Consider the following 21,623-nt stretch of genomic DNA (forward strand, 5'->3'; position numbering starts at 1 on the left):
GGGGGACATATGTATAGGCAAGGCAGTGAATCTAACTCTTGGCCCTTGCTGGCTCCATATAAGAACACAAACACATGGGTGCATGATGTCATTCCGCCTGCCATACCGCCGTAACCCACGTGACTAGCTAGCTCAGAGAGACAGCTGTGACTGTGTCTAACTCTAAAAACCTGCTCCTTCCTGGATCACATGCTGCTCAACCTCTCACCCACCCAATCAATGAAGCCACAAACAAGACCCGTGTTTTATGTGAGCGCAATATTCAGTGATCAACATAAATGGACCTCTAAGCTATCTTGGAAGAGTCACAGTACCCTGTCCAGTGAATGACGAAGATGGTGTGTAGCTGGATTGGGGTCATAGAGTGTGTGTTTGTGGGTCTGTGCGTGTGTGTGTGTGTGTGTGTTGAAAAGGGACTGGGTCGTTCCGTGGTTTATTAAGACAGGGACAGATGTGGTCATTCCTTGAAATTCCTGCAGGGTTGTCGTGGCGACGTAAGTTAGGGTTATAGCAGGTATTCTGTTGCAACACCACGGCCCTACCCTTCTCCTCTCCAGTGCACCTCGTGCCTGCCCCTACTATTGCCTAACCAGAGAGTTTACCAGAACGTGATGTCCTCATACTGCAGCATATCATGGGTTATACCGCCTGGTACGTGGTTAAAAAGTGAATAAACAGACCTTGGACTGAACATGCATCCATAGTGAATGCATGATCATATAGTGTACTAGAGCAAGGCAGTTTCCCGGTAGCCCCCCCCCCCCCCCAAGAAACACACATTCCTGAGTCCTACAGTACTATGTTCATACCACCAACATATCTCCTTGTTCAGACTCACCTGGTGTTGACTAGAGAGAGGCATAAACAGTGTCACTATAAAGGTCAGATAACTGTAGTAACATCTCTGCTTTGATCAGGAAACCAGCCCAACAGCCAACACTACCTCTAGTATTCCTAGAGAACATGCTCCCTGTCGCTTAGATGTATCAGAACAGAAGTTCTGAGTTCTGTCTATACATCAATGAAGTGCATTAATCTTGGGGGGCACCTTGGACTCCAGTTTATCTCTCTAACACCCGTGTGTGTGTGTGTGTGTGTGTGTGTGTGTGTGTGTGTGTGTGTGTGTGTGTGTGTGTGTGTGTGTGTGTGTGTGTGTGTGTGTGTGTGTGTGTGTGTGTGTGTGTGTGTGTGTGTGTGTGTGTGTGTGTGTGTGTGTGTGTGTGTGTGTGTTTACTCCCTTTCTCCTTCCCCTCCTTCCTTCTCACACAACCTCTCCAGCTGATCAGTCCATTGTGTGTAATGGATATGTACTCTTACAGCCCCTCAGAGCCACTGTAATCCCGCCACAAGCCTCTCCTTAGAGCAGCTGCTGTTGTTGGGATGAATGGAGAGACTCACCTCTACTAAGTTTATAACATTCAGAGTCAGGATTAACGTCATAGTGCAGCCGGAGGACCAACAGGACAGTGAGTGTTGATCCACCAGATCTGAGTAGCATTTAGCTTTAATAGAAGCCAGTGCTAACGTCGTGGGATATAGAATGATGGATGGTCAGTAGTATTCTAAAGGGGTTGACTCAGATGAAAGCAACTGTCCCAGAGCAGGACTAGTACTGTGCTTCATAATAATCATTACGCTTCACAGTAGAAGTGTTTTGTGTTATTGCTGTAGAATTGTTCTATAATTCAGTAGTTACTGTAAGGTTTTTGGTGTAGTCAGTGCATGAAGAGACGGGTGGGGTGGACGGGACTCTGCATCCTACTAAACACGGACAGCAGGAGGGCTGGAAATCAATTATCATGTCCTGTGTTTACCTGGCCCCACTGAGAGGCCGGCCAGAATAGCTCCAACAGCCAGCTGGGTAGAAGCCACGTCCCTCAGCAGACAGGGCTCTACTTAGAGAGGATCTCTTGGCTAATAGTAGAGGGGAGTCAAACTCCCAATACACACACACACAGGCTACCAAAGTGAGCACACACACACAGGACCAGAGAATTGAATCATATTATTATAGTATATTAAAGGCCCAATGCAGCTGTTTTTATCTCAATATTAAATCATTTCTGGGTAACAGTTAAGTACCTTACTGTAATAGTATTCCATTAAAATGGTCAAAATACTATTTCTCAAGCAAGAATTTTGCCATAACTGTCTGGGAGTGGTCTGATTGAGGGGCCTAATTGGCGGAACCTAATAGGAGAGACATGTAACCTGAACTAGCTGCTATTGTCAGAGAGGTTTGGAAGTCACTTTGTTATTGGTCTATAGCTTAACCACCCGGTGATGTCACCAAACAAGCCAAAACTCCATCCATGCAAAACCTGCTGATTTAAGGTCCTGTTTAGATTGTATTTTCAACCATCAACTATCACTAAATAACACTGATCACATTTTGTCACACTTTTACAAAGTTAGGTTCATCAGCTGTTGTACAATATGATACAAAACTGTGCACTGGGACTTTAAGGAACTATTCAACTCTCAATCAGGCACATTTCTGCGTTGTCTCTCTTCTGTATTTTATTAATCCCAGTGTGCTCTGCTTTGTAGTTTCTTCTTAACCTCTGCCATTTTATGACATCAAAGGTTTTGTAGTTCTGTAGGTTCCGAGGCACAGTCGGTAGGGAGGCTGTGGGACAGGGTGGAGTCATACCACCATGTGACCAGTGTTTTTCAAATCCCCATTACCTCGTGCGTTGGCATGGTGACCCCCTCCGCCCCCCGTGCCAGGTCCTGTGTCCTGCTCAATCTCGTCATCGGGGTCCATCTGCTCGCTCTTCTTCTTGACATAGCGTTCGTACAGTACCATGACTACACCGATTGCCCACGCCGACACCGTTCCTGCCGCAAAGATAACGAAGCCGATGACGAGGAAGAACAGGTAGTCCCAGAAACCCAGGCCCTGGTGGCACCGCGACCGCAGCTGCAGCCCCAGCTCACCCAGACGCTGCCCCTGCAGGTCAGGAGGACCACGGCACACCGTCTGGCCCTCATCTGGAAGAGAACACAACACAAGTGGGGGTTAACTACAGTACTCTCATAAGTCCTGACCTTATTACTAATGAGTGTGTTTGTTTTTTGTTTCCATGTTTTTCTTTCTGCTTGCATTTTGTATTTATATTTCGATGTGTCTATTTTCTGTCGTTTCTGTAATTCAGGGCTCATCTCTAGAAGAGAACTTGGTCTCAGTATGACTCCCCGATAAAATAAAGGTTAAATAAAAATAAATGAAAAGTCACACTAGTAGTTGTATTGGGGATACAGTAGGAGCCTATCACTAGTTGGTGATAGAGTAGGAGCCTATCACTAGTTGGTGATAGAGTAGGAGCCTATCACTAGTTGGTGATACAGTGGGCACCTATCACTAGTTGGTGATACAGTAGGAGCCGATCACTAGTTGGTGATACAGTGGGCGCCTATCACTAGTTGGTGATACAGTGGGCGCCTATCACTAGTTGGGGATACAGTGGGAGCCTATCACTAGTTGGTGATGCAGTAGGAGCCTATCACTAGTTGGTGATGCAGTAGGAGCCTATCACTAGTTGGTGATGCAGTAGGAGCCTATCACTAGTTGGTGATGCAGTAGAAGCCTATCACTAGTTGGTGATGCAGTAGGAGCCTATCACTAGTTGGTGATACAGTAGGAGCCTATCACTAGTTGTAATGATTAGAGCTCCAGAGTTTTTATGGACCATGTCACCTGACAAGTAAAGACTCTGTCCTAGTTATATTAGTGAAGACCGTTTTGGTCACACTTTATTTGGATAGTCCAATAATTATGATGTATAGATGGTCATACTATTGGTTGATAAGCAACTGCTTGCTACGGTTAGGGTTAAGTTTAGGGTTGGGATAAGGGTTAAGGTTAGGGCATAGGAGCAGGGGTCGTGGTAATGGCTGGAGCGGAATTAGTTCAATACTATCGAATACATCAAACACATGGTTTTCATATGTGTGATGCCATTCCATTTGCTCCGTTCCAGCCATTATTATGAGCCGTCCTCCCCTCAGCAGCCTCCTGTGGTTAGTAGATAGTTTAAATGTTGCTCACAGTTATTGAACATCTACTTGGGACAATTCAAAAAGTGTTACCATCCTAGTAGACATTACAATTAGTACTGAGCCCATACTGTATTACCAACATAAGAACAACTTACTGCTACTATTATTATCAATTTCCCAACCAACAACTTCAACATTACTATTGAGCATTACTTTGTTTTTTGTTTTTCTATATAAAGCTGATGTGGCAAATATTCTTAATCAGATGCCTTTGCGTTAGTCGGTAATCTACATACACATAATAATGATGGAAATGTTATTTGAAGTGTGTAGGTAAGCAACCCAGGGAAGGTGATATCAATATTATATTTAATCAAATAGGGAGTTGTGGCCTGTTGAATAATTCAAACACATTACATGATATCGTTTTACATAACCTTCATGAGAGCTAGATAACACACACTACCTCCTGAAATATCTTTCAATTTCGAGCAAAAAATGTAAATAAAATACCATGTAAGAAAACAGCACATGCTAAATACTTCTGTTTCCCTTTTCAGAAAGTAACAGAATAGAAGCTGTTGTCTGTTATTGGTGTGTTGCTGATATTACATTACACCAAATCCCAAGCTTTTGAATAATTCAAGCACATTTCAAACCCTACTGGATTTCACTGGGTAATTCTGTCTTTTGTGCCTGACTCGTACAGTAATCAGATAGAAGGGATTTTCTTCTGCTAGGCTGCATGCCTCCAGCAGGCTCCTGCATCATGACTAAGACCCTCACTCACTCAGAAATCATGAATGTCAATAGACAAGGGGATTTTTGTTTTGGTTGTCAGAACCAGAAACTCCTGTGCTGTAGCATCAAAGACCAGACAGCTTACTCCTACTCTGCTGCAGAAGAGGAATAGACTACTATAAATGGGTTTTGGGGAAAAGGTATTATACAGTATTATGGTCTAATCAAAGATGCTAAAGACTCAAAGATGATCATACTGTGTGTATGGCTGCCTGGATATCATCCAGAAGCCTTGGTCTGTTAGGGGTCATATTCTGAAGAAGAAAAATGCCTGAAATGTGATTGCAATAACCAGAGTGTTGGAGAATTTCAACGGATATTAATTTGTTTTTGTTTTCGCAGCTTTTTGTGTTTGGGGATCAGCTCAAAAGGCTTTTACTGTTTCTGCCTGGCTGACTGGCTGACTGGCTGCCTGGCTGCCTGGCTGTGCTCTGCTCTGTATTCTGTGTTTCATGCCAGCAGACTTTGTTCACGCACTATTTACACTGGCATATTTTTCACCACAGAATTGGCTGGTTTTGTTCATATATTGTCCATGGATGGACTTATTGAGGACAAAATTGAGTATACATTTGAAGTTGGAAGTTTACATACACCTTAGCCAAATACATTTAAACTCAGTTTTTCACAATTCCTGACATTTAATCCTAGTAAAAATTCCCTTTCAGTTAGGATCACCACTTTATTTTAAGAATGTGAAATGTCAGAATAATAGTAGAGAATGATTTATTTCAGCTTTTATTTATTTCATCACATTCCCAGTGGGTCAGAAGTTCACATACACTCAATTACTATTTGGTAGCATTGCCTTTAAATTGCATAACTATTGTTTAACTTGGGTAATCAAATGTTCCGGGTAGCCTTTCACAAGCTTCCCACAATAAGTTGGGTGAATTTTGGCCCATTCCTCCTGACAGAGCTGGTGTAACTGAGTCAGGTTTGTAGGCACCCTTGCTCTCACACGCCTTTACAGTTCTGCCCACTAATTTCCTACAGGATTGAGGTCAGGGCTTTGTGATGGCCACTCCAATAACTTGATTTTGTTGTCCTTAAGCCATTTGCCACAATGTTGGAAGTATGCTTGGGATCATTGCCAATTTGGAAGAACCATTTGCAACCAAGCTTTAACTTCCTGACTAATTTCTTGAGATGTTGTTTCAATAAATCCACATAATTTTCCATCCTCACCATGCCATCTATTTTGTGAAGTGCACCAGTCCCTCCTGCAGCAAAGCACCCCCACAACATGTTGCTGCCACCCCCTTGCCTCACGGTTGGGATGGTGTTCTTCGGCTTGCAAGCCTCCCCCTTTTTCCTCCAACATAATGATGGTCATTATGGCCAAAAAGTTATATTTTTGTTTCATCAGACCAGTGGACATTTCTCCAAAAAGTAGAATCTTTGTTCCCATGTGCAGTTGCAAACCATAGTCTGGCTTTTTTATGGCGGTTTTGGAGCAGTGGCTTCTTCCTTGCTGAGCGGCCTTTCAGGTAATGTCGATATAGGACTCGTTTTACTGTGGATATAGATACTTTTGAACCTGTTTCCTCCAGCATCTTCATTAGGTCCTTTGCTGTTGTTCTGAGATTGATTTGTGCTTTTCGCACCAAAGTACGTTCATCTCTAGGAGACAGAACGCGTCTCCTTCCTGAGCGGTATGACGGCTTCGTGGTCCCATGGTGTTTATACTTGCTTACTATTGTTTGTACAGGTGAACGTGGTACCTTCAGGCGTTTGGCAATTGCTCCCAAGGATGAACAAGACTTGTGGAGGTCTACAATTGCCTTTCTGATGTCTTGGCTGATTTCTTTAGATTTTCCCATGATGTCAAGCAAAGACTCATTGTGTTTGAAGGTCGGCCTTGAAATGCATCCACAGGTACGCCTCCAATTGACTCAAATGATGTCAATTAGCCTATCAGAAGCTTCTAAAGCCATGACATAATTTTCTGGAATTTTCATAGCTGCACAACGCATCACCGGGGGCAAACTACCTGCCCTCCAGGACACCTACACCACCCGTTGTCACAGGAAGGCCATAAAGATCATCAAGGACATCAACCACCCGAACCACTGCCTGTTCACCCCGCTATCATCCAGAAGGCGAGGTCAGTACAGGTGCATCAAAGCTGGGACCGAGAGACTGAAAAACAGCTTCTATCTCAAGGCCATCAGACTGTTAAACAGCCACCACTAACACTGAGTGGCTGCAGCCAACACACTGTCATTGACACTGACCCAACTCCAGCCATTTTAATAATGGGAATTGATGGGAAATTATGTAAATATATCACTAGCCACTTTAAACAATGCTACCTTATATAATGTTACTTACCCTACATTATTCATCTCATATGCATATGTATATACTGTACTCTACATCATCGACTGCATCCTTATGTAACATGTATCACTAGCCACTTTAACTATGCCACTTTGTTTACTTTGTCTACACACTCATCTCATATGTATATACTGTACTCGATACCATCTACTGTATGCTGCTCTGTACCATCACTCATTCATATATCCTTATGTACATGTTCCTTATCCCCTTACACTGTGTATAAGACAGTAGTTTTGGAATTGTTAGTTAGATTACTTGTTGGTTATCACTGCATTGTCGGAACTAGAAGCACAAGCATTTCGCTACACTCGCATTAACATCTGCTAACCATGTGTATGTGACAAATAAAATTTGATTTGATTTGATCTATTGAGATTTGAGTACAAATCTGATTGGAGCTGCAGAGGATTATATGGTGTACTGGAAGATACAGATCAAATAACAGTAAGGCAATGTTTAATAGTAGGAAGAGATATTTTTGATTAACATCAAATTAATTCTTAATTAGTGTTCCATTGTAGAAATTCTCACACAGTATTCTCTTGATTTGTCTTAGCCTACATCACAGTCGCAACTGACCCTGTGATCTCTGTCTGGTGATGTGAATAAAAGTCCATTTGTGCTTGATCTGAAAATGTGTTCGGAGGGTGTGGCGCAATTTCGGAACCTCCGGAGGCATGCAGAGGCCAAATTGAGCTCCGTACTGCATTGCTCTGCGCCTCCCAAATGTTGTAACAATGCGGAGGGCTCCGTAAATCAGGGGAGCAGGGGAGAGGCAGAACTGAACCCAGTAAATAATATATAATATATAATATATATGCCATTTAGCAGACGCTTTTATCCAAAGCGACTTACAGTCATGTGTGCATACATTCTACGTATGGGTGGTCCCGGGGATCGAACCCACTACCCTGGCGTTACAAGCGCCATGCTCTACCAACTGAGCTACAGAAGGACCAGGCAGTATGCTAATAAGCATCACTAACCATAGAGTAAATGTGCTGCATGGTCAATCCTACGTCCGCATCGGCAGCATTTACGGTGATACAGCCTCTGCAGAAGTCAGGGCATTCATACTCTTGCTCTCCACGGAGCAGCGCAGAGCTATTATGAAGGAAGTTGTCAAGGAAGTGAGTTTGGGTTTATATAGGACCTCTCGCCCCCACCTACCGTCAACCAATTATGTCAATGCGGAGATTTACGGAGCCCTCCTCATTGTTACAAAATTTGGGAGGCGCACAGCAATGCAGTACTGAGCTCAATTTGTCCTCTGCATGCCTCCGGAGGATCCGCCATTGCGTCACACCCTCCATACGGTGCCTCCGACCACATTTTCAGATCAAGCACAAATGGACATTTAGGGATGATGGATATAGTATAATGACAGAGATGGGCCTAGATCTTCTGTTGTCTCCAAAGACATCTGTCTTCAGATGCCCTGAGAGTTTGGAAACTCATTTAGCAGCACAAATGTGGGGAGTTTTCACGAGGGAGATATACACTTCAATAGTTCTCTGATCTCGCCTCAGACCTCCTGACACCACTGTAGTAGCACTCCTTTTAATAACAGTGAACACTGTACTACTTCTACTTCTCTCCCTCTACTTGGCTAGAGCCCTCTCTCTCCCCAAGGCATGGTAGCCGCCGGCGCCTCCCCCTCAGGGTCCGACATCAAAGGAGAGGGCTCTTCTCCCTGTCCCATCCCCACACCACACTATTTCTAGGAATTTTTTTTTGCAGACACTCGTATCCAGAGTGAATTTCACGAGAAATTAGAGTTAAGTGCATTGCTCAAGGGCACATTGGCAGATGTATTTCACCTAATCAGCTCAGGGATTTGAACCAACAACCTTTTGGTTACTGGCCCAACGCTCTAGGCTACTGGCCACCCTAAAATACCCTTTCCTTATGTAACTGCTAACTACAGGCAGTATGCTAATCTTTAGGAGGTGAGACAGCAGTGGAGAATCTGTTAGTTCTTTCTGTGGGTTTTTCTTCCCTTCTATCAATGCATTATTTCTAAACTGCTGAGACGACAGACAGACAGTGCCCCTCAGAACAGAGGAGCCAGAGGAGCTCTTTGCGTAAAACACTGCGGTCTGGAATGTCTGTGTGTGTTCTCCCTTGCTGCAAGCTTTCGCTTGAAGGGACACTCCAAATTAAAGCAGACAAAGGCAATGAGCAGCATGGAAATAGGACAGCTCTTACAGGACTAGTTTAGGATTCTGCCTGAGCTGCAGGGGAGAGGATGATGAGCTGGTGTGCGTGTGTGTGTGTGCATGTGTGTGCAGGGGATGCCCATTAGTAGGTTTATCATGGTTTTAGTAAGACTGTCTCTTGCTCAGTGAGGTGCACTATAAATAGCTGCTCTTTTGTCTATAGACACATCCCAAAAATGCAGCAGAAGACTCCAAACTGAACAAAGCCAAAATCAAATATTCGTTGTCTTCAAACCCCTTGACTTTTTCCAACATTTTTTCCTCATCAATCTACACACAATACCCCATAATGACTAAGCGAAAACATTTTTTTTTTACATTTCTGCACGTTTATAAAAAATTAAAAAATATAAAAAATACGTTATTTACGTAAGTATTCAGACCCTTTGCTATGAGACTTGAAATTGAGCTCAGGTGCATCCTCTTTCCATCCTGTTTCCATTGTTTCTACAATTTTATTGGAGTCCACCTGTGGGAAATTCAATTGATTGGACATGATTTGGAAAGGCACACACCTGTCTATACAAGGTCCCACAGTTGACAGTGCATGTCAGAGCAAAATCTAAGCCATATGGTCGAAGGAATTGTCTATAGAGCTCCGAGACAGTGTCGAGGCACAGCTCTGGGGAAGGGTACCAAAACATTTCTGCAGCATTGAAAGTCCCCAAGAACACAGTGGCCTCCATCATTCTTAAATGGAAGAAGTTTGTAACCACCAAGACTCTTCCTAGAGCTAGCTCCTTGGCCAAACTGAGCAATAAGGGGAGAAGGGCCTTGGTCAGGGAGGTGACCAAGAACCCGATGGTCACTCTGACAGAGCTCCAGAGTTCCTCTGTGGAGATGGGAGAAGCTTCCAGAAGGACAACCATCTCTGCAGCACTCCACCCATCAGGATTTATGATAGTGGCCAGACAGAAACTACTCCTCAGTAAAAGGCATGACATCCCGCTTGGCATTTGCCAAAAGGCACTTAAAGGACTCAGACGATGAGAAATAAGATTCTCTGGTCTGATGAAACCAAGATTGAAATCTTTAGCCATAATGCCAAGCGTCATGTCTGGAGGAAACCTGGCACCATCCCTACGGTGAAGCATGGTGGTGGCAGCATCATGCTGTGGGGATGTTTTTCAGTGGCAGGGACTGGGTGACTAGTCAGGATCAATGGAAAGATGAACGGAGAAACATACAGAGGGATCCTTGATGAAAACCTGCTCCAGAGCGCCCAGGACAGACTGGGGTGAAGGTTCACCTTCCAACAGGACAATGACCCTAAGCACACAGCCAAGACAACGCAGGAGTGGAATCAGGGCAAGTCTCTGAATGTCCTTGCGTGGCCCAGCCGGAGCCTGGACTTGAACCAGATCAAACATCTCTGGAGAGACCTGAAAGTAGCTGTGCAGCGATGCTCCCCATCCAACCTAACAGAGCTTGAGAGAAGAATTGGAGAAACTCACCAAATACAGGTGTGTCATACCCAGGAAGACTCGAGGCTGTAATCGCTGCCACAGGTGCTTCAACGAAGTCCTGAGTAAAGGATCTGAATACTTATGTAAATGTGATATTTCCGTTTTTATTTTTTTTGGGGCAAAAATGTCTACAAACCTGTTTTTGCTTTGTCATTATGGGTATTGTGTGTAGAGTGATGAGAATGTAAAAAATGCTATCGATTTTAGAATAAGGCTGTAATGTAACAAAATGTGGAAAATGTCGAGGGGTCTGTCAAGATATGAGAATGTAAGAAAAAAAATAATCATCCCTTATTCCAAACAGAATTTTGTTGCATTATGTAACCGGCTGGATTTGAACCAAGGTTTATTGCACACCACAAGACTGTTAGTCCACTGAGATAAAGCCTATCTAAAGGCCTAGGAAGCTAACCAAAATGTTTAGGTCTCAGGCAAGGTTACTGATCACATGAGTGTGGTTCCCCGAGCCACCTTCATTACATATGCATATAGTTTGTTGATTAAAGTGGAAGCGGTTGGTGGAACATGTGCAGGTGAACACGAGGAGATGCGATTCACTGGTGATTTGTTTTTTTTGGATTAGGCCTTAATTGCATGAGTGAGTAAAGGAATAAGAGAAAGGCTCCTCAGTATGTGTCTCATTTCAGTCCTGAGTTAACAGATCATATTCAATTGCTGTTATGGTTATTAGCGTCCACTGTCACCTGTTAACTCAATTAGCTCGATGAACCGGTGCCCTTACATATAGCCTCGCTATTGTTATTTTACTGCTGCTCTTTAATTATTTGTTACTTGTATTTTTTCTTCTTATTTTTTTGTACGTTTTCTCTTTCTTTTTTTAAGTGCATTGTTGGTTGGCTTGTAAATAAGCATTTCACTGTAAGGTGTATTCGGCGCATGTGACAAATAAAAATGTATTTTGATTTTAAGACACCCTAGGCCCTGTGACGCAGGCAACTGCACATGAAATTTAGGAATATATACATTAACACGTTAAAGTTTTTTCATTAAGTTTATTGTACTGCTGCTGTCATAAACACTGTGGCGTGTATTCCTGGATGCCAAGAAAAAAACGACAAAAATATCAAATAATTTATCATTCCTCTCTCTGTGTGTCACAAATTTCCTTAATTTCGCAAGAAGCTGGATGTATCACACTGGAAAAAGCATCAGAGCGAAGGAGACGGCGCCGCTCTGTCTCAGTATGTGTAGCGTATCTATCTGATGCTGTCTGGTCAGAAAGAGTATGACATTGTTTCCGCACGTAGCATTGAATGCAATGGAAGCCAGTGAGGATTTGGCTTCCCTTGATAAAAAAATAATAAAATAATAGCCAATCAGTGTTGAGCTAAACTGAATGAGCTCTGCTATGAAAGGTCCTGGCGCACCAAAAAAAGTGTCAAGGGAAGCCCGTTTGGATTTGACTTCAGACCAATCACATCACCGGCCAAATGTCATTATTGAAAAACTTTCATTGTTACATCTAGTTCGGTTGTCCTCAGGGGGCTAGATAGATAGATAAAATAGTCTCTTTCCTAAATTAATCATGGATGTAGATGGGGATTTGGACTTGTGGTTTTACTTAATTCTCCGTACTGGCCAATGATTATAAAGACGATTCTGATCCAACCATAAAATAATACATTGTGCCCCTGGCCTGAGAGCATGGAAGATCAACATTTTGCTAGATGTAGTATGCTGATGTTAACTATCTGGCCTGGCTTATCGTTGCCCATGAAAGGAAGTTAGGCTAGCGAGTAAGTATTTCAGCCAGGTAGCCTGGAAAGAGGAATGGCATTGGAGTTTCTTTACAAGTAGGGTGAGTCAACATGTGTGTTCTACTTGCACGCACGCACACACTGTCACGCCTTGGTCTTAGTATTTTGTGTTTTCTTTATTTATTTGGTCAGGCCAGGGTGTGACATGGGTTTATTTTGTGGTGTGTTTTTGTATTGGGGTTTTAGTAGGTATCGGGATTGTGGCTGAGTAGGGTTATCTAGGAAAGTCTATGGTTGCCTGAGGCGGTTCTTAATCAGAGGCAGGTGATTATTGTTGTCTCTGATTGGGAACCATATTTAGGCAGCCATATTCTTTGAGTGTTTCGTGGGTGATTGTTCCTGTCTCTGTGTCGTTTCACCAGATAGGCTCGGTCACTTTGGTTTTTCTTTTTACTTGTTTTGGAAGAAGTGAACGAGCGCCATTCTCCTTGCGGAGATGGTGCTAAAAACATCAACACGGTCGGTCCCTGGGATTGGGCTGGCCAACACGATTCGGTTTGCTTGGAAGGAAAAGGAGATGGAGCCTTTAGGACGGGAATCTTTTGGAAGGATAATATTGATGGGGATTCTAAAGCTGACGGTGAAGGACGTGTTTTGTTTCCAAGGCAACTCGCTGGATGGAGCATACGACGTGGCGCTATATACAGAGGAAAAACACGATGATATCCTGAGAAGGGCAAGAGCAGTGGGAGGTGAGAGGCCGATGTGCCACTACGATATAACAAGCCTGGGAAGAATAACTTTAGGGTTGTAACTGTCAACATTTACAACCCTTATGTTAAGGACGAAGAGGTGAAGGCTTTTCTGGGGAGATACATGGATAACGTCTCCTCAGCAAGGCACCTCAAAGACTCCCTTGGGTTTTGGAATGGGAGGAAAGGCTTCCAGGCCCTCCTCAGAGAGGACCCAAAGGGACATGGTGGCTACCTCCATCCTCCTGCTATGTTCTCCCTAGGGGCTGACGGGGACGTTGTTTTATGCACGTCAGCCCCCATTTTGCAGGCGCTGTATGGCCTACGGTCAAATATTCGCCTCGTGTAATACACGAAAATGCAGATTTTGTGCATCTGAGGATCACGAGGCGAGAGATTGTGACAAGCCTAAGACGTGCCATGGGTGTGGCTCGTCAGCACACCTGTGGCGGGGGTGCCTGGCCCGTCAGAGGTCATATGCGTCTGCGGCTGGGGGGGAGCAGGAGCGGGGGATGGGGGAAGAAGAGGAGGGGAAGGAAGCACGCCCCATGACCAGAGTACAGGTCCAGAGGGGAAGGCCACAAGGAAGGAGGAGAAGCCAGAAGCGGCGGATGGAAGAGAGAAGGAAACGGAAGGCACGGGAGTAGGAGAACCAGAAAAAGCGGAGGAAGAAGGCAACCGAGTGGAGGAGCATGAGAGAGAAGAAAGCGAGGGAGGAGTGGTGGAGAAGGAGACGGTGGAACAGAAAGTGGACTGGGGGGAAAGTGCCCTGGTGGAAGAGATGAAGGGTATGGTGGAGGAGCAGGCGGGGGGGGTGGTATCTCTCCACTGCCGCCATCACCAAAGAAGAGTATGAAGAGGAGGGGGCGATTGGCCAACAGTGAGGGGGAGGGGATGGCCAAGAGAGTGATGGGGGCGGGAGAAACCTCTGGGTTGCTGCTGGTTTCCCCAGGCCCTCAACTTCTGTTGGGTGGGGACACACCTAACAAGACTCAGGACTGGGTACAGGAGGAGGTGGGGAGTTTTTTGTTTGGGGACTCAGCCTCCCCAATTTTTTTCCAAACCAGCTGCAACACTGGGGAGGGGGAGGATTGTGGGGGTAGACCCAGGGTGCAGGGCACCCCGGAGCCAAACCTGATTCCTGCATCCTGGGATGGTGTGATGGAGGAAGAGGGGGGGGATGTCGGGATTACGGATGGTGTTCCCACCGGTAGATATGGAGCAGGGGAGCATCGGGTGAGTCTCCTGTTTCTGTTTTTTTTCTGTCTGGGTTTAGAATTTGAGTGTATTACATGATTTTATTTTTTTCATGGAGTCTAATTTTACTTTTGTTAGTTTAAATGTAAGGGGTTTAAGGGATTTTGTTAAGAGGAGGGCGGTTTTTAGTTATTTGGAGGGTGTGGGGTTTGATTTTTGTTTTTTACAGGAGGTTCACCTGAGGGATGGAGGGGATGTTATTATGTTTAAGAGGGAGTGGGACAAGGGGGAGTCGGTTTGGGGTGTTGGGGGGGTGCACTCATCGGGGGTAGGGATTTTGTGTGGGCACAGGGAGGTAAAAGTGGAGGATTCTTTTGTGGTAATGCAGGGGAGGGTTATAGGGGTGGATGTCACGATAATGGATTATAAATTTAGATTAGTGGTGGTGTATGGGCCACAGGTGGTGGCAGACAGGAGGGAGATGGTGGACTGTCTGACGCCCCTGTGTGTCACAAATAGGAAATTAGTGACAGGGGGGATTTTAATACAGATTTAGGAAGAGGGGGGATAGCAGTGCGGGCGCCATTGCCAGGCTAATGGCTTGCCATGGTCTGGTAGATGGTGGTCTGCACACTACTCCGAAAATGGACGGTCCTACATGGCGCAACTCCAGGGGGGTTGAGCGGAGGCTCGACTATATTTTTGTACCCAGGTCTTTGGGTAAGTTGTCTGGGAGGCTGTTGCCTGTTTTCTTTTCGGATCATGACGTGGTGCTCCTGCAGGTGGGGTCGCCAGTCTGCCTCTTTGGTAGGGGGTACTGGAAGCTAGATCGGGATGTGCTGGAGGAGCAGGCTTTTGTTGACGGGTTTTATGGTTTCTTTTGGAGGCTTGAGGGCCTCCGGTCCATGTGCGAGGGGGTGTTAGAGTGGTGGGAATTAGTTAAGGTGAGGATTAGGGCTTTTAATAATAGGGTATTGCAAGAGGAAAAAAAGGGAGGAGAGGAGGGAGGTGGATTGTATCCAGAGGTTAATTGAACTCGAATACGAGGCAGGCAACCTCGGGGGGTCGTTTGACTGGGAGAGATCCGCAACCCTAAAGGCGCAGCTCAGGGAGTTGCAGGAGCGGAAGGCTCGAGCTTTCCTTGAGCGTGCGCATAGTGGCTTTCTAGAACATAATGAGACTTGTTCTGCTATGTTCTTTAAGTTGGTTAGGGCAAGACAGAGTAGGAAGGTAATGCATGGTGTTAGGGAAGAAAATGGTAGTATAGTTAGAGAACCAGAGGATATGGTCAGGGTGACAACTGATCATTTCCAAGGTTTATTTAAGGAAAGGGAAATAGATGTAGAGCAGGGAAATGTGTTTTTAGAACACTTGTCCAGGCGGTTGCCGGAGGACATTAGAGAAGTGATGGAGGCCCAGATCTGACTAGAAGAGGTTGAGAGCGCTCTTAGGAGGATGGGAAAAGGGAAGGTGCCTAGGATAGATGGGCTGCCGGCTGAGTTTTATCTCAAGTTTTGGGGTATACTTGGACCAGTGGTCCTCGAAGTCTTGAAGGCCATCTTTGAGACGGGGGTCCCGGGGGGATCAATGGCTGTTGGTGTGCTGTCACTTTTATATAAGAAGGGGGAAGTAACAGACCTTGGCAACTGGCGGCCGTTGACCATGCTGTGTGTAGATTACAAGCTACTTGCAAAGGTTTTAGCAGACCGGTTGCGCACAGCCCTTACCTACGTCGTTCATGAGGATCAGACGTGCGGGGTAGAGGGCCGCTCTATTAGATGGAACCTACAGTTAATCAGGGACCCCATCGCTTGGGTTGAAGATAGAGGTCTGCCTTTAATGGTAGCAGCGCTAGATCAGGCGAAAGCCTTCGATCGCGTGAATAGATCCTTTTTATTCAGAGTGTTAGGTCGATTAGGATTTGAGGAGAAGTTTATAGGATGGATTCGTACATTATATGTCGGAGCGGGGTGCCGAGTTAGTGTAAATAGTCACTTGGGTGACGTTTTTGACCTCTCGTCTGGGGTCAGGCAGGAGTGCCCACTCTCGGCTCTCCTCTTCGTTCTGTACATGGAGCCTCTGGGGGCTGCCATTAGGGCAGACACAGGGGTGGAAGGTTTGCTGATCCTTGGAAGTGGTGGGCTGCGTGTTAAGATGACGCAGTACGCCGACGACACTTCCTTGCTGTTGTGCAAGGACTCGTGCCTGACAAGGTCCCTTGCCATCTTTGGGGATTTCACCCGAGCGTCGGGAGCAGTTCTGAACCATGCAAAGTCTTCCGTCAAGTTTTTCGGAAGATGGCGCGGTAGAACGGATGTGCCTGGGGGGTTATCTCTCTGTGAGGGGGCCCTGAGGATTCTTGGGGTCCATTTTGAGACCTCCGGCTCAGCGACGCTAAACTGGAACATGCGTATCGCAGTGGTACAGAGGAAGCTAGCAATGTGGAAAGCTAGGTATTTGTCTTTTATGGGCAAAGTCCTGGTCCTAAAGGTGGATGTGTTGCCGTCTCTTTTGTATTTGGCATACATCTACCCATTGCCGGCTTGTCTGAGGAGGCCTCTAGTGAGGCTTGTGTTTCAGTTTATGTGGAGTGGCAGGTGCGAGTGGGTCGCCAGGGCACGCATGATCTGTCCCATCGGGGAGGGAGGTAGGGGGGTACCACATTTCCCCCTCAAGCTGGACACAATTTTTGTTTCTTTCTTGTTAACGGAGCTTGCTCAGCCAGTGATACACCCGTCCGGTTACCTCCTGCGGGTGTTTTTCTCGTATCAGGCGAGAAGCATAATGGTGTGGTCTAACACGGGTCCTCGGGCGGAACAGCTGCCGTGGCACTTTGGTCATGCGGCCAAGTGGCTGCGTGCGCACCCTGAGGTTGAAGTTGCCCGAGTAGGTTTAGATCACAGGCACCTGTACGAGGAGGTCAGAAAGGCAGGGAGTCCGGCGCCTGTAGTGGGCATCTCGGAAGTGGTCTGGGAGGGAGTGCAGGCGCGGGGTCTGGATAACAGGCTCAAGGACCTGAATTGGTTGAGCCTTCATAAGTGTTTGCCGGTACGTTCCATCTTGTACCGGTATAGTTTGGTGCAATCCCCCACCTGTCTAAGATCCTCTTGTGGTAGGGAGGAGACTGTGCGCCATGTCTTTTGGGACTGTGCCTTTGCCGGAGTAGTATGGACTAGGGCATGGGTGTTGTTAGGTTTGGTAAAGGGGGATTTTGTATTGACGTGGGCCAGGTTAGAGAGGGGTGTAGGGAGAGCGAGAGGGACGGATAGGGACAGGTTTCTGCTCTGGCTTCTCATGAGTCTCTTTAAACGGGGGCTGTGGGAAGCAAGGCAGAACATGGTGAAGACAGGGAGAGATTGGGGGTGGAAGGGATAGTGAGGGGGTGGAAGGAGATTTGAGGGGGAGGATGAAGAGGGAGGAGAGGAAGTGGGGGCCGCATGCTGCTCGGGAGAGGTGGAAGGGGGGTTTAGGGCTGGGTGTCATTTAGATTTGTAAGAGGATAGATTAGGGACGGGGAGATAGGGAGAGGTATTTTGTAGGGTGACGGGGAGGGAAGATGCTCCCCTGAGGTTTTGTTTGGGGTTTATGTTTTAGTTGAATTAGTTTATTTAAAATACCATTATTTGTGTATGTATGTAAATTATGAGTTGTAAAGAATGAATGGTATTGAAGATAATAAATTATTTTTTATTAAAAAATATATTAAAAAATAGGCTGTATAGGTTTTCACGTTCCGTTTGTTGTTTTGTATTGTTTGTGTTTTTGTCGTTCAATAAACATGTATGGAAATTACCACGCTGCATTTTGGTCCGACTCTCCTTTGACCACATCATATTTAGCTAACTGTTGATTGAACTAAATTGTTTTTGGTATCTTTTAGTTGTCACTGTATTAGACTAAGCAAAGGTGATTAGATGGTGTTGAAGTTGGGATGGTGCTGGAATAGTCGAAGCAGCCCCTGTTTTCTTTGCGACTTGACTTGAGGTAACTGTCAGTGGTTCTAAATCAATAGTTGTTTAATAGTCCGAAAATGTCGGAAACATTACTTTGCTTGACCAAGCTGTAGGTCATATACTGCTTGTTGCATGCAATATGTTTTGTGGACTTGTTCTCTGGTTTTGTAATGAAACAAATGTAAAGGTGTGGTTGAATTTATTCTGCCACTGTGTCTTATCGTCTCAGCTTTGAGCATATATATCACAGTGTCAAGGCATATGAACTAATAGTTTATAGAGCAAACAACGCAATTATCACAACACAGGTTGTAATATGGCTTTTTGACTTCCCCTGTAATTTTACCCACGCACCACTACTACATAAACAATATTCATATCAGTCTTCCCCTGTGATTTTACCCACGCACCACTACTACATAAACAATATTCATATCAGTCTTCCCCTGTGATTTTACCCACGCACCACTACTACATAAACAATATTCATATCAGTCTTCCCGTGATTTTACCCACGCACCACTACTACATAAACAATATTCATATCAGTCTTCCCCTGTGATTTTACCCACGCACCACTACTACATAAACAATATTCATATCAGTCTTCCCCTGTGATTTTACCCACGCACCACTACTACATAAACAATATTCATATCAGTCTTCCCCTGTGATTTTACCCACACGCCACTACTACATAAACAATATTCATATCAGTCTTTCCAAATATTCTATTTGAAATGACATTCCTAAACGTCTTAATTGTGTTAGTGTCGTAGATCTCATTCATGAACTCATAAATGAAACATGTAGTTGACCAAAGTTATATGAAGTGCATGTGGTTGGGAAAGTGAAATGCTTTCAGTGAGCATTTCAGGAGCGTGTGAACATGGAAACATTCATTGATAGAGGCCTGGGAAGTGCAGAGCTGGAGAGAATGGCGGTCCTCTACTGCTATTGGTCCAGCCCCCCCCATACTGACTTTGTAAATCCATAATTCCATATTGTATATCAATGTGTATGATGTTAGTATGATTAGTACAGCATTTCACAGAATATAATCACAGTACAGTAGTAGCTATGTCTTATGGGCCAGCACATCTAACACAAACCTCACACAAATGAGAAAGAAAAAACGAAACAACCAAACTTACACAAACCATATAGAAAGAGGGAATTATCTGGATTTATATTTATATCTGAAGGTGCAGCTAGTTTTACCTTGAAACTTGAATGCCTCGATGTGAACCCAGAGACAGAGGTCCTCGTTATCGCAGTCGCAGCTCCAGGAATTTCCGCTGAGGCCGACCGAGCGCAGGGTGGGCAGCGCGATGAGAGAACTGATGTTGAGCACGGTCAGGTTGTTCCGGCTCACGTCCAGCACCTGCAGCGCCGAGTTCTTTGCGAAAGCGTCCGGGTGAATATCCGACAGGCCGGGGTTGTCCGTCATTCTCAGCATCACGAGGCTGGAGAGAGGCCCGAACGTCCTGTCCTCTATCCGCGTTAAGGTGTTAAAGGACAAGTCCAGGTAAGCAAGCTTCCCCAGGTTCCCGAATGTGGACATAGAAATCTCCGTCAGGGAATTGTTGCTACAGTCCAAGTACACCAAGTCCGACAGGTAGTTGAGCTGCAACGGCGGCAGCTCCACGATGCGATTGTTGGAGATGATGAGCTGCCGAGTGGCCAGCGGCAGGTCAGTGGGGAAGGCGGTGAGGTGCTGCCCGGCGCACTGGACCACCAGCTGGTCATCGCATATGCATCGTGCCGGGCATCCCGCTGTTAGAGCTGGGGATGGGGCCACCCCCATGACTAGGATCAGCAGAATGATGAGCCGCAAGGATTGCGCGCTGGGCTGCGGAGCAAGACGCATGACACTGGTGAGGACTTCATCAATTACGTTTGGACAAACCACCCCACATTATTCATTAATAGCCTATGTCCTCTGCCAGTTAGGGCCTATCAGTTAGCCTAACGTAAATGCTATTAACTATTTCAAATTATTAAATTATAGTTACCTGATAATGAGGTTTGACGTTGGCCACTTGTCCTTGCAAGTTTGTGTAGTTCATTCCGAGAGTCGCCTCACGTTTTGGTTCCCGTGCGTATCCATTATAGTGGAACTGATGGACTCCAGACGCCCAAGCGCCCTCTCAGTTCCAATTCTCTGTAATTGGATTTGGTCGATTAGTGTTTCTTCTATTATCAATCATTTTTGTGTAACTGCCGCCATTTGAACTTAATATGCAGGAGAGTTCGTAGCCTAGTGTTATAATATAGTATTTGGTCTCCTACAAGTGTGGTGGTCTGACTGCCCTCTCTGAAACTGAGCCGCGAATGAGAATGTGGGCGGTATGGTGATCTCTCACTGCTCACGCGTTGGATCGAGTGCGTGAGGAGAGAGAGGACGGAGCTAAAGAAAGCCTAAACAACTGGAGTCAAGCAGTCACACAAGCTAGGAGAGGTTACCTAACTCTACAAATGCACCCAAATCGCTCTGGAAATAGAATGCCCAGGGTATAGCCAATTGTGACACTATAATGGCCCAACAGAACACTCTATCTCAATGTATTTATTTATCAATTAAATTACATTTAAAAAATGGTATGATGGTTATTACACTGTCATGAACTGTCATATGTGTGTGTTTTATTTTAGTGTATGTGTGTGTGAGTGTCTAGTGTCATATTCCAGCCAGATGCAGGGTCATACACTTAGAGTGCCAGGCTGCTTTGGGCATGGAGCCACATGCCACTATTTCAATATTATTGTTATATAACCTACAACATTGACATGGCAAGAGCCAGTTCACACAACTTTTCTCCCACAAGCCACATACACATGGATTTCCCATTGCATCGCTCAGAGAGATGTGTAGGTGTTGAAGTGCTGATTCAGATTCAGCAGCATGGCGGGAGGACAGATGTGATGCCGGCGAGGAATTATAATAATAATTCATCATTCATTCAACATCTATAGCGCTTTTCATTACAAAAATAATCTCCAAGCATTTGACAGAGAAATGCCTGTCAACAACCCGAAAGAGAGCGTGCCAGTCAGCAAGAGACAGGGACAGTGGATGAAATCAAGCCTTCATCCACAATTATGTCCCTGCTTCAAAGAAGAACAAAGAAGCATAACCAATCTGAGAGCATTTATTCACACTTTTCAT

At 45.3% G+C, this 21,623-nt stretch overlaps 1 protein-coding gene across 1 annotated transcript; it reads right to left on the bottom strand.

The window, feature by feature from the left end:
• Positions 1-792: 792 nt before the first annotated feature.
• On the bottom strand, positions 793-20,757 carry LOC124009948 (leucine-rich repeat-containing protein 52-like). Its single transcript, XM_046322207.1, has 3 exons — positions 20,470-20,757; positions 19,676-20,306; positions 793-2,994 (listed from the first exon to the last, which is right to left on the bottom strand). Exons 1-3 carry the CDS (start codon positions 20,521-20,523, stop codon positions 2,648-2,650), a joined length of 1,032 nt encoding a protein of 343 aa, XP_046178163.1. The 5' UTR covers positions 20,524-20,757; the 3' UTR covers positions 793-2,647.
• Positions 20,758-21,623: the final 866 nt, after the last annotated feature.

The sequence above is a fragment of the Oncorhynchus gorbuscha genome, linkage group LG22 (assembly GCF_021184085.1).
Source record: "Oncorhynchus gorbuscha isolate QuinsamMale2020 ecotype Even-year linkage group LG22, OgorEven_v1.0, whole genome shotgun sequence".
NCBI classification, from domain to species: domain Eukaryota; kingdom Metazoa; phylum Chordata; class Actinopteri; order Salmoniformes; family Salmonidae; genus Oncorhynchus; species Oncorhynchus gorbuscha.

Bases quoted from the DNA above. Each gene is read 5' to 3' on its own strand.
- LOC124009948 (XM_046322207.1), bottom strand. From the start codon at position 20,523: ATGAACTACACAAACTTGCAAGGACAAGTGGCCAACGTCAAACCTCAT. The intron at 20,307-20,469 runs GTAACTATAATT...CTTGCTCCGCAG, and splicing joins ACGTCAAACCTCATTATCAG to CCCAGCGCGCAATCCTTGCG. The intron at 2,995-19,675 runs GTAAAACTAGCT...GTTCTCTTCCAG, and splicing joins CGAGGCATTCAAGTTTCAAG to ATGAGGGCCAGACGGTGTGC.